Source organism: Carcharodon carcharias, chromosome 12 (genome assembly GCF_017639515.1).
Source record: "Carcharodon carcharias isolate sCarCar2 chromosome 12, sCarCar2.pri, whole genome shotgun sequence".
NCBI classification, from domain to species: domain Eukaryota; kingdom Metazoa; phylum Chordata; class Chondrichthyes; order Lamniformes; family Lamnidae; genus Carcharodon; species Carcharodon carcharias.
Genome location: NC_054478.1, coordinates 86,524,219 through 86,542,231, shown reverse-complemented (window position 1 = coordinate 86,542,231; position 18,013 = coordinate 86,524,219). Strand labels below are relative to the sequence as shown.

At 45.2% G+C, this 18,013-nt stretch overlaps 1 protein-coding gene across 1 annotated transcript in view; it reads left to right on the top strand.

The window, feature by feature from the left end:
• ttn.1 (titin, tandem duplicate 1) overlaps window positions 1-18,013 on the top strand; it is a 685,821-nt gene that overhangs the window by 510,431 nt on the left and 157,377 nt on the right. The window contains exons 159-163 of the mRNA XM_041201521.1: window positions 1,260-1,331; window positions 5,799-5,870; window positions 6,894-6,965; window positions 12,271-12,342; window positions 17,927-17,998. Of these exons, the coding sequence (XP_041057455.1) occupies window positions 1,260-1,331; window positions 5,799-5,870; window positions 6,894-6,965; window positions 12,271-12,342; window positions 17,927-17,998 (360 nt within the window). The remainder of the gene's footprint in view (window positions 1-1,259; window positions 1,332-5,798; window positions 5,871-6,893; window positions 6,966-12,270; window positions 12,343-17,926; window positions 17,999-18,013) is intronic.

The window sequence follows — 18,013 nt, the reverse complement described above, 5'->3', positions numbered from 1 at the left end:
GGCACCACATAGGATATCCTTCCATAGCAAGGAGGCGCAAGCATGTGGAGCACAGAGGGCAGTAGATGGTTCGTTGCCATGCCACCTTGCAGCTCCCCTCCCAGCATGTCGTCACGCTGATTTGGAGATATCCTGCAGTTCCAGCACTGTGCCTAGATGCAGCTCCTCCAGTTTTCCCCCAAAACAGTCATGTGGGTCTCAGTGTACCACATGCTGCAGCTGCAGAACCCGTCTGTTCACCGCCCTTTCAGGCTGACTTCGGCACAACCAATATCTGCTGGCCCACCCAGTAAAGGACACATGCCATCAATGATTCAATGCAGTCACTACACTCAGGCTTGGGGGGGGTAGGGGGCAGCAGAGGGGAAAGCCGACCTGCTAGGCTAAGTGACCAATGCCAACGATATCCTCACCCTTCCAAGTAGTTGAAGCGTTTGCGACACTGGATCCAACTGCACCGCACCATGTCGCGGGAGCTCACCACCCCCGCCACCTCCTCCCCAGGCAAGTTTCATCATGTTGGGGAGCCTCCTCCTCCCGTCCTGAGGAACCAGCACCTCCAACTGTGCTGCCACCTCCTTGAGGAGGGCAGTAAGGCAGTCATTGGAAAAACGAGGGGCACACTGGCCTACCCTCCGGCCTGGCCTGCACTGATGGCCTACCCTCCGGACTTGCATAACCTCCATTGCCCCTCTGCAGAGCCCTTCGACCAGCCATTGTGAGCAGCCTTTCCAAGGCTGCCAGGCCTTCCTTTATACAGGCCATCGGGTTGCCATTGGACCCGGCGGGCTGAGCACTCCCATTATGCACAGGAGTCGTGAAGTACACTGGGCGGGCCTTAATTGGCCAGCCTGCATAAAACGGCGGCGCAGACCTGATTGAGAGTGGTGATCGGGTCCGTGTCCACCCATTCACACTCCACCATCCAGAAAATTCTACCCAACGTGCAGGGGTATGGGGAAAAAGCAGGGCAATGGCACTAGGTCATAATGCTCACTTAGAGGGCCAGCGCAGATGCAATGGGCCGAATGGCCTCCTGTGCCATTGAGATTCTGTGATTCAGTGCTTAGGTCAAGGCAGCGCCATCCATCTTGTTTGATTTTAACCAATTTCTCCCCCAGTATGTGTACATGAAAATTGACAATGCCACCTTGGGTTAACTTTCTCTGCCAAGCGTGCTTGTGTTATTTTGTTGCTTTGATATATTAATGATAAAGCTTCATATCTTAAATGTCTTAACATTATACTGTTTCTTCAAGTGCCAGAAGTTCCTAAGAAGCCAGTTCCTGAACCATTGAAACCAAAGAAAGAGGCAGTTACTCCAGAGAAAGGTACATTTCTTTTTATCTTAAATACTGGAAACGTTTGTATGAAGCAAATACCATGTTGCTGTTTAAATATTAATATTTTTATGCTTTAATATGTTTGTAAGTATTGTTATTGTTGCTACAAACTCCAACAACTGCAACCATGTTCCTTTGTGCTGGGAATGATTTCAACCAGTGGAAAGTTTTTCCCCAATTCCCATTGAATTGAATTTTGCTAGGATTCCTTGATATCACACCCGGTCAATTGCGGCCTTCATGTCAAGGGCAGTCACTCTCACCTCATCTCTTGAACTCAGTGATCTTTTGTCCATGTTTGGAACAAAGCTGAGTAAGAGACGCTTCATAACACTATCAATGACACCTTCCATCACTTTGTTGATGATTGAAGGTAGACTGTTGGGGCATTCATCAGCAGGTTTGGATTGTTTCTGTAAAACCACCCTTCTTTCACATCCTCAGAAGTGATGTGGTTTTCCAACCAGTTCTCTAACCGTGAGCTGATCCTGCATCAACTGCATTAAATCCACCCACATGAAACATCATGCAAGCTGGAGCCAATGTTGAGGTTTCCCAGAGTCACTCCCTCACTCCTATATAACATTGTGCTATCACCTCTCATGAGTCTGCCCTGCTGGTGGAACAGAGAAAGCCAGGGATGATGATGCAGGAGTCTGGGACATCGGCTATAATGACCATGTCAGGCTCTTGCTTGACTTAACACAACAAAAACAAAAAATGCTGGAAAAACTCAGCAGGTCTGACAGCATCTGTGGAGAGAAAGACAGAGTTAACATTTCCAGTCCATACGACTCTTCTTCAGAGTTAAAGGGAAGCAGAAATGTGGTGCAATATATACAGTTTAAGTGGAGTGGAACAGGTGAAAACACAGATAAAAACAAAAAACTGTGGATGCTGGAAATCCAAAACAAAAACAGAATTACCTGGAAAAACTCAGCAGGTCTGGCAGCATCGGCGGAGAAGAAAAGAGTTGACGTTTCGAGTCCTCATGACCCTTCAACAGTTTTGTTGAAGGGTCATGAGGACTCGAAAAGTCAACTCTTTTCTTCTCCGCCGATGCTGCCAGACCTGCTGAGTTTTTCCAGGTAATTCTGTTTTTGTTTTGGAATAGGTGAAGCTGGATAGAAGGCCACCAATAGGTGGCGGCAAAAGAGAGATTGCTGAAGATGTCATAAACAAAAGGACAAAGGGTTGTTAATAGTGGTGGTACTGGCTAGAGGAAATGCTAATGGTGACATTAGGAGTGGAAAGCAGATTGTGATAATGGCAGGACCAGGGTAAGCACTCTGGAAAGTGACAGAAGGCCCTAGTGGGGGTGGTGTGGGGAGAGGGGATGGTGGTGGGAAAAAAAATTGAAAAAGTTAAAAGCTGATGATAAAACAATGAATAAAAATGGAAATACTTTTTAAAATAATAATAATGAAAATAAGTGGGGGGAAATAAATAAATAAAAATGAATATAGACAAAAGGGGTGGGGATGGAGGAGACAGTTCATGGTCTGAAATTGTTGAACTCAATGTTAAGTCTGGAAGGCTGTAAAGTGCCTAATCGGAAGATGAGGTCCTGTTCCTCCAGTTTGCATTGAGCTTCACTGGAACATTGCAGCAGGCCAAAGACGGACATGTGAGCACGAGAGCAGGATGGTGTGTTGAAATGGCAAGCGACAGGAAGGTCTGGGTCATGCTTGCAGACAGACTGTAGGTGTTCCGCAAAGCGGTCACCCAGTCTGCGTTTGGTCTCTGCACTGTAGAGGAGTCCACATTGGGAGCAGTGAATGCAGTAAACCAGATTGAGGGAAGTGCGAGTGAAGCGCTGGATGCGGCGGCTGGTGGGGTGAAAAGTGAGGACAAGGGGGACCCTATCATGGTTCTGGGAAGGAGAGGAAGGTGTGAGGGCATGGTTGAGGGTCCTGTCAATCACCATGGGTGGGAAACCTCGGTTAAGGATAAAGGAAGACATGTCAGAAGCACTGTTTTGGAAAGTGGCATCATCGGAACAGATGTGACGGAGACAGAAGAACTGAGAGAATGGGATGGAGTCCTTACAGGAAGCAAGGTGTGAGGAGCTGTAGTCGAGGCATCTGTGGGAGTTGGTGGGCTTGTAAAGAGTATTGGTGGACAGTCTATCACTAAAAATTGAAACAGGGAGGTCAGGAAAGGGAAGTGTCAGAGGTGGACCATGTGAAAGTGATGGCGGGGTGGAAATTGAAAGCAAAATTGATAATTTTTTCCAGGTCCAGATGAGAGCATGAAGCGACGCCGAAACAGTCATTGATGTACTGATAAAAGAGCTGTGGGAGGGGGCCTGAGTAGGTTTGGAACAAGGAATGTTTCATATACCCCATAAAGAGACAGGCATAACTGGGGCCCATGCAGGGACCCATAGCCACATCTTTTAGTTGGAGGAAGTGAGACAAGTTTAAGGAGAAATTGTTCAGTGAGAGAACAAATTCAGCCAGACAGAGGAGAGTGGTGTTGAATTGGGATTGTTCGGGCCTCTGTTCAAGAAAGAAACCGAGCCCTCAGACCATCCTGGTGGGGGATGGATGTGTAGAAGGATTGGATGTCCGTGGTGAAGAGGAGGCTGTTAGGGCCAGGGAACTGGAAATTGTTGATATTATGTAGCGCATCAGAGGAATCACGGATGTAGGTGGGAAGAGACTGGACAAGGGGAGAGAGAACAAGGGGAGTCAAGATAAGAAGAAATGAGCTCCGTGGGGCAGGAACAGGCTGACACGATCAGCCTACCAGGACAGTCCTGTTTGTGGATTTTGGGGAGGAGGGTAGAAGTGGGCTGTCCGAGAATGGGGGACTGTGTGGTTGGAAGCTGTGGAGGGAAGATCTCCAGAGGAGATGAGGTCAGTGACAGTCCTGGAAACAATGGCTTGATGTTCGATGGTGGGGTCATGGTCCAGGGGGAGGTAGGAGGCAGTGTCTGAGAGTTGACGCTCAGCCTCTGTGAGGTAGAGGTCACTACGCCAGACAGCAACAGCACCACCCTTGTCGGCAGGTTTGATAACAAAGTTAGGGTTGGACCTGAGAGAACGGAGTGTGGCGAGTTTAGAAGGAGACAGGTTAGAGTGGGTCAGAGGAGCAGAGAAATTGAAACAGCCGATGTCACGTCTTTCAGCACTTCCCTCAATTTGGTCTACTGCATTTGCTGCTCCCAATGTGGTCATCTCTGTATTGGAGAGACCAAACGCAGACTGGGTGACCACTTTGCAGAACACCTACAGTCCGTCTGCAAGCATGACCCAGACCTTCCTGTCACTTGCCATTTCAACACACCATCCTGCTCTTGTGCTCATATGTCCGTCCTTGGCCTGCTGCAATGTCCCAGTGAAGTTCAATGCAAACTGGAAGAACAGCACCTCATCTTCTGATTAGGCACTTTACAGCCTTCCGGACTGAATATTGAGTTCAACAACTTCGGACCATGAACACTCTCCTCCATCCCCACCCCTTTTTGATCCCCTCCCTTTTTTCTATATTCATTTTTATTTTTTAATTTTTATTTATTTACTTTTCTTTCCCACTTTCATTATTACTTTAAAAATGTATTTCCATTTTTATTCAGTTTTACCCCCAGCTTTTGCCTTTCCGATTCCTTTTTCCCACCACCACCCCGTCCCCCCCACCCTACCCCCACTAGGGCCATCTGTCTTTCCAGATTGCTTACCCTTGTCCTGCCATTATCACATTCTGCTTTCCACTCTTAATGTCACCATTAGCATCTCCTTTAGGCAGCACCACCGCTATTAACAACTCTTTATCCTTTTGTTTATGACATCTTTTGCAATCTCTCCTTTGCCTCCACCTATTTGTTGCTGGCCTTCTATCCAGCTTCACCTATTCCACCCCACTTAAGCAGTATATATTTCACCACATTTCTACTTCCCTTTAGCTCTGAAGAAGAGTCATACGGACTGGAAATGTTAACTCTGTCTTTCTCTCTACAGATGCTGTCAGACCTGCTGAGTTTTTCCAGCATTTTTTGTTTTTGTTTCAGATTTCCAGCATCTAGTATTTTGCCTTTATCTTGCTTTCCCAATTTTGGCACAAGTGCCCAGATGCTACTGAGGAAGACTTTGCAGCGTCAACTGGGGAGGATGTGTCTTTGTTGTTTGAATAAAAATAAGGTGCAGGGGTACGGAGAAAAGGCAGGGCAATGGCACTAGGTCATAATGCTCATTTGGAGGGCCAGTGCAGACACAATGGGCCGAATGGCCTCCTGTGCCATTGGGATTCTGTGATTCAGTGCTTAGGTCAATGCAGTGCCATCCATCTTGTTTTATTTTAACCAATTTCTCCCCCAGTATGTGTATGAAAATAACCAGTGTCAACTTGGGTTAACTTTCTCTGCCAAGCGTGCTTATGTTATTTTGTTGCTTTGATATATTAATGATAAAGCTTCATATATTAAATGTCTTAACATTATACTGTTTCTTCAAGTGCCAGAAGTTCCTAAGAAGCCAGTTCCTGAACCATTGAAACCAAAGAAAGAGGTAGTTACTCCAGAAAAAGGTACGTTTCTTTTTGTTATTTTAAATTCTGGCAACATTTGTATGAAGCAAATATCATGTTGCTATTTAAATATTTTTATGCCTTAATATGTTTGTAAGTATTGTTATTGTTGCTACAAACTCCAACCATCTTCCTTTATGCTGGGAATGATTCCAACCAATGGAGAGTTTTTCCCTGATTCCCATTGAGTTCAATTTTGCTAGGGTTCCTTGATGCCACATCTGGTCAATTGCAGCCTTTATGTCAAGAGCAGTCACTCTCACGTCACCTCTTGAATTCAGTGATCTTTTGTCCATGTTTGGAACAAAGCTGAAATGAGGCATGGAGCCGAATGGTCCTGGTGAAAGCCAAACTGAGCATCAATGAGTAGATTATTGCTTGAACCTACATCAGTTGCATTAAATCCACCCACATGAAACATCATGCGGGCTGGAGTCAATGCTGAGGTTTCCCAGAGTCATTCCCTCACTCCTATATAACATTGTGCCATCACCTCTCATGAGTCTGCCCTGCTGGTGGGACAGGGAAAGCCAGGGATGGTGATGCAGGAGTCTGGGACATTGGCTGTAATGACTATATCAGGCTCTTGCTTGACTAGTCTTTGGGACAACTTTCCTAATTTTGGCACAAGTGCCCAGATACTACTGAGGAAGACTTTGCAGTGTCAACTAGGGAGGATGTGTCTTTGTTGTTTCCGTTGTTATTTGAATAAAAACAGGGTGCAGGGGCACGAGGAAAAGGCAGGGCAATGGCATTAGGTCATAATGTTCATTTGGAGAGCCAGTGCAGACACAGTGGGCCATTAGGATTCTGTCATTCAGTGCTTAGGTCCAATGCAGCGCCATCCATCTTGTTTTATTTTAACTAATCTTTCCCCCAGTATGTGTATATGAAAATACACAATGTCTCCTTGGCTTAACTTTCTCTGCCAAGCGTGCTTGTGTTATTTTAACTTGTTGCTTTGATATATTAATGATAAAGCTTCATATCTTAAGCATCTTAACATAATACTGTTTCTTAAAGTACCAGAAGTTCCTAAGAAGCCAGTTCCTGAACCATTGAAACCAAAGAAAGAGGCAGTTACTCCAGAAAAAGGTACATTTTGTTTGGTTATTTTAGATGCTGGAAATATTTGTATGAAGCAGATAACTTGTTGCTGTTTCAACATGAACAAGCTGGGCTACACATCCTATGTCCAGGAAACAAAAGGATGAAAGTTAAAATTAAGAGTAAGAAATGTTTTTTATGAAATAATAAGCTGAGATATTTGTCCTATGGGTATAGGGACTGAATATCCAAGAGATTTCATTCAACAATTCATTTAATTACCACTTTTCGCGTAATTACTTCAATTACCAATTTTACTTCCACAAATATGAAGCACAAATACCTAAATTCACATAAAATTATATTCCAAAGCATTATTTGACAAAAATATTAATTTTTGTGGTGAATTTACTTTCATTTGCTTTATTTTTCTTTACTTGGTTTGACTCTAGCTTTATTAGATTCACAACTTTTACTATATGATTTCTAGGAATCATCCTCTACATCCTCAGTGCCACTCTCAATATCCTTAGGATCAAAATCTACACCCAACTACTTCTTAATATTTGATAATATTCTGAATATTTCATCATGAGTGTCAAAGGCAACATCTGTAGTATCACTTCCTGCATTTTCAGTGGCACTGCCTGAATTTTCAGTGTTCAAAGATGTATTTTCAGTGTTCAATGATACGTTAAGTATTTCATGAAGTTCTTCATTATTGAGCCAAAATAGAGAGATTTCTAGGTGATCCTATTCAGCTGTTATATTTTCTAATTTTTTTCAAGAAATGTTTTAATGTTGCTCCCATTCAGTGGGTCAGGTGGCTCAATTAATGGTGGCAATCATACTATACCAAAAATTGGTTTCTCCCCATCATGAAACCAGTTTGTGATTCTCCTCTCCACCCATCAGTGGTGGGCAGCGTTTTTGCACATCAGGAACCTAATTTCAATACTTTAGCATCTCATTATAAGCCCTGCTTGCCAGAATCATCATCCCACGGTAGATCATTTGGGCACGTCGGCGTGATTTCTTGCCGACGTGTTTCACCGCTATGCATAAGCGACGTACACCTGGTGAGCTGCATTTGGCTTGGAACTGCGAGGTTTGTTTGCCTTCCTTGCTTTGGGCAACACTCGCGGTCATCAGAGCCAGGCTTTGCAGGCAGCACCACATCACTTTTAGGGGGGTTCACAGGCGGATCTCTACCTATCAGACCAGCTGTAAGGTGGGGGTGGCTTTTCAACGGCTGCAGGGTTAGGGCTTGCTTGGGGAAGAGGGAGAAGTGGCATCAGGCAAGGGAAGAGGCAGCAGGGAGAGAGCAGTAGTGGGGAAGGTGGGTATACCAGGGTCTGTGTGGAGACTCATGTTGATTTGTGCAAGTGGCCTCAAGATGGTGAGGGAAGAGGAGGCCAGATGGAGATATGAGGGTGTGTATGAGAGTGAGTGGTGATGTCCCTAGTGCTGGCAGTGAGTGAAATGCCAGTGAATGTGTGATGGCCTCGTGAGTTTAGAGTGCTAAGATGATTGCTTACCCTGGTGGCACAGATGAGATCATTTATCTGTTTTCTGCACTGGATGGCCAACCTCTTGTGTGCAGCATTGGCTTTGACCACATCTGCCATCACCTCCCAAGCCGGAGTAGTGAGATTGATGAGCTTCCTGTGGCCAGAGTAGGGGTAGAGGACATCGCGGCGAGCCTCCACGGCGTCCAGAAGGCAACCAGGGATGCGTCACTGAATCAGGTGGCTGCACACTTCATGGCTTTTGGGGCCATGTCTTCACTAGAGCAGCCCTGGGCTGCAAGCATTGAGAACATAAGAAATAGAAACAGGAGTAGACCATTCGGCCCCTCAAGCCTGCTCCGCCATTCAATAAGATCATGGCTGATCTGCTTGTGTTTCGAATTGCACATTCCCATCCACCCCCGATAACCTTTGATTCCCTTGCCTAACGAGAATCTATCTACCTCTGCCTTAAAAATACTCAATGACCCCGCCTTCTGAGGCAGAGAGTTCCAAATTTGCACAACCCTCTGAGAGAAAACATTTCTCCTCATCTCTGTTCTAAAAGGGTGACCTCTAATATTAAAACAATGCCCCCTAGTTCTGTACTCACCCACAAGAGGAAACATCCTTTCCACATCCACCTTGTCAAGGCTGTTCAGGATTTTGTATACTTCATTCAAATCCCCCTCACTCGTCTAAACTCCAGTGGAAACAAGCCCAGTCTGCCCAACCTTTCCTGAGAAGACAACCCACTCATTGCAGGTTTAAACCTAGTAAACCTCCTTTGAACCGCCTCCAATGCATTTACATCCTTCCTTTAATAAGGAGCCCAAAACTGCACACAGTATTTGAGGTGCGGTCTCACCAATGCCCTGAAGTGTGTGCACAGCTGTAGTTTAAATCTGGCACTCTGCATGAGGAAGTGACGGGGTAAAGGCATGATGGGCAAATTGGAGGCCACCCACCAGTGAGACTGTGTGTTTCCTGTGGCTGCATAATTAATGAAATGGGAATGGGATGATACAGCGCAAAAACCCCTCATTGCAGCCGGCAGGTAAACCGACCGTTTCTCCATGCGCTACCACACTTCGTGCTAATCTGGGAAGATTCCACCCTTGGTCTCTTACTTGCAACACTGATTCTTCTTGCATTTTGTTGCTTTCTGTCAACTTCCTTCTCTAGCCTCTTCATCTTTCCTGCCTCTGTTGTGCCACCTGTTGCATTACCTTGCCAAGTAAATACGTGTAGGCTTCAGAACATTACTTGCACAAAACAAATAAAATATGAAAAGAAAGCAAATGAAATAGGAAAAAAAGTTGAGGATGTGTGATGTAAATTTGTTGCATTCTTTCTTCAAATGTATGGTTAAGGTTGTTTAAAGCATGTCTGACTTACAATGTCAGCAGGGACACAGTATAGACAGGGCAGCAGGATCCTCTGCTAGGAGGCCAACGCCCCCTGGGTAAAGGTGGTGAGATGTCAACTGCCCTACAACATGCCCCTTGGCTCAGGGTATCATCCCACCAAGATGGTTGAGATTGGCCCAAGGACCTCAAAATTTGTTTGCCAACAAACAGACAGATATATAATAATAGATATTCTATTTTATTTTTGTTTCATGCTTTATTATGTTTTTAAGTATTGTTACTGTTGCTACAATGTCAGCAACCACAACCTTTCCATTAGGTAGGACACCAATCAGTGAAGAACTTTCCATCGTTTCCCATTAACTTCAATTTTGCTTGGTATCCTTGATGTGCACATGATCAAATGTGGCCTTGATGTCAAGGGGCTCTCACTCTCAACTTATCTCTTTAATTCAGCACTCTTTTGTCCATTTTTGGAACAAAACTGAAATGAGGTGTGATGCTGAGTGGCTCTGGCGGAACCCAAACTGAGCAGGTTATTGCTGAATGAGTCACATGATAGCACTGACAACGACACCTTCCATCACTTTCCTGATAATTGAGAGTAGACCATTGGGGCATTAATTGGCAGGTTTGAATTTTTCCTGCTTTTTGTGGACAGGGCATACCTGGGCACTTTTGCACATTATCAGATAGATGTCAGTGTTACAGCTGTGCTGAAACAGTGGGACCAAAGACATGGCTAGTTTTGAGCACATGACTTGAATATCTGACAACAGGGATGTTGTCAGGGTTCATAAACCTTTGCTGTATCCAGTGATTTCAGCCATTTCTTGATATCGCATGGAGTGAATCAAATTGGCTGAAGTCTAGCATCTGTGATGCTGAGACCTCAGGGGCAAGGTGAATCATCCATTCAACACTTCTGGCTGAAGATTGTTCCAAATGGTTCAGACCTGTCTTTTCCAACAAAACGCTGGACTCCACATCATTGAAGATAGGGATTTTAGGAGGGGGATTTCAATGTCTATCACCAAGAATGGTTCAGTAGCATAGCTTCTGACTGAGTTGACTGAGTCCTGAAGTACATAGTTGCTGCCAAACTGAATGTGTGTCTGTGTTGTGTGGCACTACTACCATGTTAAATGAGACAAATTCAGAATAAGTATAACAGCTCAAAACTGGGCATCCTGTAGGCACCGTGGACCATCAACAGCAGCAGTATTTTATTCACCCGCAATGTGTAACTTCATGGCCCACCACATCCCTTGTTCTACCATTATCAATCTAGGAGGTCAACCCTGGAAGGTGGGGATGTCTGTGGAGCCTCCTCCTTCCATTCATTGTTTGATTATCCTCCACCACTCATGGCTGCATGTGGCAGGACTGATTGATTGAATCCATAGGTTGTAGAATTGCATAACTCTCTATAGCTGGCTGATTCTGCTGCTTAGCTTGATATGGTCCTGTGATGTAGCTTCCCAAAGTGGGCACATCATTTTTAAATGTGCCTGGTGCTGCTCTTGGCTTGCCCTTCTGTGTTCCTTATTGAACCAGGGTTGATCTCCTAGATTGATACTGGTAGGGTGAGGGATGTGGTGGGCCATGAAATTACACATTACGGGTGAATACAATACTGCTGCTGTTGATGGTCCACAGTGCCTACGGGATGCCTAGTTTTGAGCTGTTATACCTATTCTGATTTAACATGGTAGTAGTGCCACACAACACAGACACATATTCAGTTTGGCAGCAAATATGTGCTTCAGGACTCAGCCAACTCAGTCAGAAGTGATGCTACTGAGCCATTCTTGGCGATAGACATTGAAACCCCCCTCCTAAAATGCATTCCATGCTCTTGCTACCCTTAGTGTTCTTCCAAATGGTGTTCAAGATGTAAGAGTAATAACTCATCAGCTGAGGGAGGGCAGTGAGTGATAATCAGGTTTCCTTGGCCATGCTTGACCTGATACCATGAGAATTCATGACATCTGGAGTCAAAGTTGAGAGCTCCCAGGATCACTCCATCCCCACTGTATACCACTGTGCCTCCACCTCTGGTGGGTCTATCCTGCTGGTGGGACAGGACATAGTCAGGATAGTGTTGCAGGAGTCTGGGACATTAACTGTTAGGCATGATTTGGTGAGTATGTATTTGTCAGGCTCTTGCTTAACTAGCCTGTGGGACAGCTCTCTCAATTTTGGCACAAGGCCCCAGATATTAATGAGGAGAACTTTGCAGGATTAACTTGACAGAATATGTCTTTGTTGTTTCTTGTGCTTAGGTCAATGCCAGGTGATCCACCTGCTTTTATTTTAACCAGTTTCTTCCCCGGTATGTGTACATGAGAATAGATAATATTGCATTGGTTGAATTTCTCTGCCAGCTATGTTTGTGTTATTTTAACTTGTTACTTAGATATCTTAATGATAAAATTGTATCTTAAGCATCTTAACATCACACTGTTCTTAAAGTGCCAGAGGTTCCTAAGAAACCAGTACCTGAACCATTGAAACCAAAGAAAGAGGCAGTCATTCCAGAGAAAGGTACATTTCTTTTTGTTATTTTAGATGCTGGAAATACCTGAGTCAACGAAATACCATGTTGCCGTTTAAACATTAATATTCTACTTCATTTATGTTTCATGCTTTAATATGTTTGACATTGTTGTTGTTGCTGTAAACTCCAACAAACCCAACCGTCTTCCTTTGTGCAAGATATCATAACAGCCAGTGCAGAGCTTTCCCATAATTCCCACTGACTTAAAATTTGCTAGGACTCCTTAATGCAACACCCAGTCATGTGGCTCTGGCAGAATTCAAACTGTGCATCAGCAAGCAGGTTATTGCTGAGTAAGTGTCGCTTGATAGCACTGTCAATGACACTTTCCATCACTTTGCAAATGGTTGAGAATAGACTGTCGGGTCAAGAATTGGTTGGATTGGGCACTTTTGCACATTGTCGGTAGATGGCAGTGCTGTAGTTGTACTGGAACAGCTCAGCTAGAGATATGGCTAACTCTGGAACATAAGACTTGATTACTACAAAGAGGATTTTGTTAAGTTCCGTAATTGTTGCCAAATCCAATGTCTTCGGTGATTTCTTGATATCATGTGGAATTAATCAAATTCGCTTACTTCTGGCATCTGTAATGCCAGGACCTCAGGACGAGGCCAAGATGGATCAGGCACTTGATACTTCTGGCTGAAGGTGGTTACAAATGCATTAGCCCTGCCTATTCCATTGACATGGTGGACTCTGCCAATCGTTGAGGAAGGGGATATTCATAGAGCCTCTTCTTCCCGTTAGTTGTGGAGGAGGTGGTGGCATTGTGCTATTGTCACTGGACTAGTAATCTAGAGACCTAGGGTAGTGCTCTGGGGACCAGGGTTCGAATTCCACCGTGGCAGATGGTGAAATTTGAATCCAATAAAAACATGGAATTAAAGGTCTGATGATAATCATGAAAACTATTGTCAATCGTCGTTAAAAACCCATCCAGTTCACAAATGTCCTCTTGCTGTCTTTACCTGGTATTGCCTACATGTGATTCCAGATCCACAGCAATGTGATTGACTCTTAAATGCCCTCTGAAATGGCCTAGCAAGCTACTCAGTTGTGTCAAACCACTACAAAGTCTAAAAGGAATGAAACCAGATAGACCATCCGGCATCAACCTAGGCAGCGGAAACGACAATTGCAAACTCAGCTCTGTCAACCTGCAACGTCCTCCTTACTAACATCTGAAGGCTTGTGCCAAAATTGGGAGATCTGCCTCATAGACTATTCAAGCAACAGCCTGACATAGTCCCCACAGGCCCAACACACTGGCACGTAAAATGACGTGCGATGATATCGGGCGTGCATCCCGACGTCATCGAGATGTTTCATTTGGTGGGTGTGCACCGGAGTTGGCTGTGCACTCGCTAATAATTGATAGGCCTATAAAGGCCATTAACGAAGTAATTTCAAGTTTATGCTGCCCGTCCAACCTTACGGTTGGCGGACAGGTGAAAAGGCCAAGCGGCCTTAATATTTTTTAGGAAACCTCATCCACAAGCGGGATGAGGTTTCCGTAAGCTTTTACGAATTAAATAAAAAGTTTTTCTGAAAAATAAAAACATGTCCCATCTCATGTATTACACTGGGCGGGCTAATATAAGATGGCAGTGCGGAGCCAATCGCGGGCAGCATTTGGCTATGCGACCGCCCACTCCTGCCGAGCTTGCCCGACATGGGAAAAATTCAGGCCATACTCACAGAACCATACCTTACAGATAATGTCCCAGATACCACCATCATCGTCCCTGGGTATGTCCTGTCTCACCAGCAGTACAGATCCAGCAGAGGTGGCAGCACAGTGGTATACAGTTGCCCTGGGAGTTCTCAACATTGACTCCAAACCACATGAAATCTCATGGCATCAGATCAAACTTGGGCAAGAAAACCTCCTGCTGATTACAACATACTGATTGCCCCCACCCTCCTCAGCTGATGAATCAGTACTCCTCCATATTGCACACCACACAGAGGAAGCGTTGAGAGTGGCAAGGACGCAGAATATACTCTGGGTGGTGGACTTCAATGTCCATAGCCACAAGTAGCTGGGTAGCACTAGTACAGACCAAGCTGGCCAAGTCCTAAAGTACACAGCTGCTAGACTGGGTCTGCAATGGGTGGTGAGGGAACCGTAAGAGGGAAACACACACTTGACCTCATCCTCACCAACCTGTCTGCCATATATGCATTTTTCCATGACAGTATCAGTAGAAGTGATCACCGCATAGTCCTTGTGGAGACCAAGTCCTGTCTTCACATTGAGGATACCTCCATCATGTTGTGTGGCACTATCACTGTGCTAAGTGGGATAGATTTTGAATAGAACTAGCAACTCAAGCCTAGCAACCATGAGGCGCTGTGGGCCATCAGCAGCAGCAGGATTGTACTCAATCACAATTTGTAACCTCATTGCCTGGCATATTCCCCGCTCTACCATTACCACCAAGCCAGGGGAGCAACCTGGTTCAATGAAGAGTGCAGGAGGGCATGCCAGCAGCAGCACCAGGCATACCTAAAAATGAGGTGTCAACCTGGTGAAGCTACAACACGGGACTAGTTGTATGCCAAAGAGGATAAGTAGCAAATGATAGATAGAGCAAAGTGATTCCACAACCAAAGGATCAGATCTAAGCTCTGCAGTCCTGCCACATCCAGTCGTGAATGGCGGTGGACAATTGAGCAAGTAACTGGAGGAGGAGGCTCCACAGATATCCCCATCCTCAATGATGGGGAGCCCAGCACGTCAGTGCAAAAGATAAGGCTGAAGCATTTGCAAGAATCTTCAGCCAGAAATGCCGAATGGATGATCCATCTCGGACTCCTTCGGAGGTCCCCAGTAACACAGATGCCAGTCTTCAGTCAATTCGATTCACTCCACATGATATCAAGAAAGAGCTGAAGGCACTGGATACTGCAAAGGATACTGACAAAATTCTGGCAGTAGTACTGAAGACGTGCTCCAGAACTTGCTGCTCCCCTAGCCAAGCTGTTCCAGTGCAGCTACAACAGTGGCATCTACCTGACAATGTGGAAAATTGACCAGGTATGTCCTGTGCACAAAGAGCAGGACAAATCCAACCCAGCCAATTACTGTCCCATCAGTCTAGTCTCAATCATCAGTAAAATGATGGAAGGGGTCACTAACAGTGCTATCAAGCGGCACTTGCTTAGCAATAACCTGTTCACTGATGCTTAGTTTGGGTTCTGCCAAGGCCACTCAGCTCCTGACCTCATTACAGCCTTGGTTCAAGCATGGACAATAGATCTGAACTCTGGAGGTGAGGCAAGGGTGCCTGCCCTTAACTTCAAGGCAGCATTTAACCAAGTGTTGCAGCAAAGAGTCCTAGGAAAACGAGTCAATGGGTACCACAGGAGAAACTTTGGAGTCATACCTAGCACAAAGGAAGAAGGTTATGGTTGTTAGATGTCAATCATCTCAGTTCATGGACATTACTGCAGGAGTTCCTCAGGGTAGTATCCTCAGCCCAACCGTCTCCAGCTGCTTCATCAATGGCCTTCCTTCCATCATAAGGTCAGAAGTGAGGATGTTCACTGATGTTTGCACAATGTTCACCTTTCGCGACTCCTCAGATAGCGAAGCTGTCTTGTCCGAATGCAGCAGGATCTGGACAATACCCAGGCTTGGGCTGACAAGTAACATTCGTACCACACAAATGCCAGGCAATGACCATCTCCAACAAGAAAGAATCTAACAATCACTCCTTGACATTCAATGGCATTACCATTGCAGAATCCCCCACTATCAACATCCCGGGCATTACCATTGACCAGAAACTGGACTGGCAATATAAATACTGTGGCTACAAGAGCAGGTCAGAGACTAGAAATCCTGGGGCAAGGACCTCACCTCCTAATTGCCTAAAGCCTGTCCACCATCTATAAGGCACTAGTCAGGAGTGTGATGGAATACTCTCCACTTGCCTGGATGAGTGCAGCTCCAACAGCACTCAGGAAGCACAACACCATTCAGGGCAAAGCTGCCTGCTTGATTGGCACCACATCCACAACTTTCACTCCTCCACCAACAATGCACAGTGGCAGTAATGTGTACCATCTACAACATACACTGTAGGAACTTACCAAGGCTCTTTAGACTGCAACTTCCAAAACCACGATAGCAACCATCTAGAAGGTCAAGGGCAGCAGACGCATGAGACCACCACCACCAAGTTCCCCTTCAAGCCATTCACCATCCTGACTTGGAAGTATATCGCTGTTCTATCACTATCGCTGGGTCAAAATCCTGGAATTCCCTCCCTAACAGCACTGTGGGTGTACCTACATACATGGACTGCAACTGTTCAAGAAGGCAGCTCACCACCACCTTCTCAAGGGCAACTGGAGATGAGAAATAAATGCTGGCCTAGCCAGGGACACCCACATCCCATGAATGAATTAAAAAAAATTGATCACCATTCATGATTGAATGTGGCAGGACTACAGCTTTGATTGAATTTATTGATTTTGGAATTGCTTAACTTTTTCTATAGCAAGTTGCTTCAGGTGTTTGTCATACATGTAGTCAGCTTCACCAGGCTGGCACCTAATTTTAAAATCTGCATGGTGCTGCTTTTAGCATGCTCTCCTGCACTCTTCATTGAACCGGGTTGAGCCCCTGGCTTGCATGTCATGGTGGAATGAGGGATGTGGCAGACCATTAGGTTGCTGATTGCAGTTGAACACAATACTGCTGCTGTTGATAGCCTATGTGACTCAAGAATGCCCAGATTTGAGATGCTAAGCGTGCTTTGAATCTATCCTATTTAGTATGGTGTTAGTACCACATACCGCTGACAGAGACGCGCGCCCAGTTTGGCAGTAACTATATCTTTCAGGACCTAGCCAACTTGGTCAGTAATGCTGCTGCCGAGCCACTCTTGCTGATAAGCATTAAAATGTCCCTCCTGGATTCATTTTGTGCCCTTGCTAACCTCAGGGTTTCTTCCAAATGGTGATCGACCTGCAAGATTACTACTTCATCAGATGAGGAAGGGTAGTATGCGATAATTGGTGGGAGATTTCCTTGGCCATGTTTGATTTGATACCATGAGACTTTATGGGGTTTGGAGTCAAAATTGAGAGCTCCCAGTGTCACACTGTCCCCACTGTGTACCATTCAGCTGCTGCCTCTGGTGGACCTATCCAGCTGATGGGACAGGACATAGCCAGGGATGGTGATGCAGGAGTCTGGGATGTTGTCTGCAAGGTATGATTCCATGAGTACATCGATATCAGGCTGTAGCTTGACTAATCTGTGGGACAGCTCTCCTAATTTAGGCACAAGTCCCCTGATGTTTGTGAGAAGGATTTTGCAGGGCTGACTGGGCAGGATGTGCCTTTGTTGCTTCCTATGCTTAGGACAATGCAGATGGTCTGTCTGGTTTTATTTTAACCAGTTTCTACTCCGGTATGTTTACATGTATATAGATAATGTTGTCTTGGGTTAAACTTCTCTGCTAACTATGTTTGTTATTTTAACTTGTTGCTTAGCTACTTTAATAATAAAAGCATTGTATCCTAAGCATCTTAACGTTAAACTGTTTCTTAAAGTGCCAGAAGTTCCTAAGAAGCCAGTTCCTGAACCATTGAAACCAAAGAAAGAGACAGTTATTCCAGAAAAAGGTACATTTCTTTCTG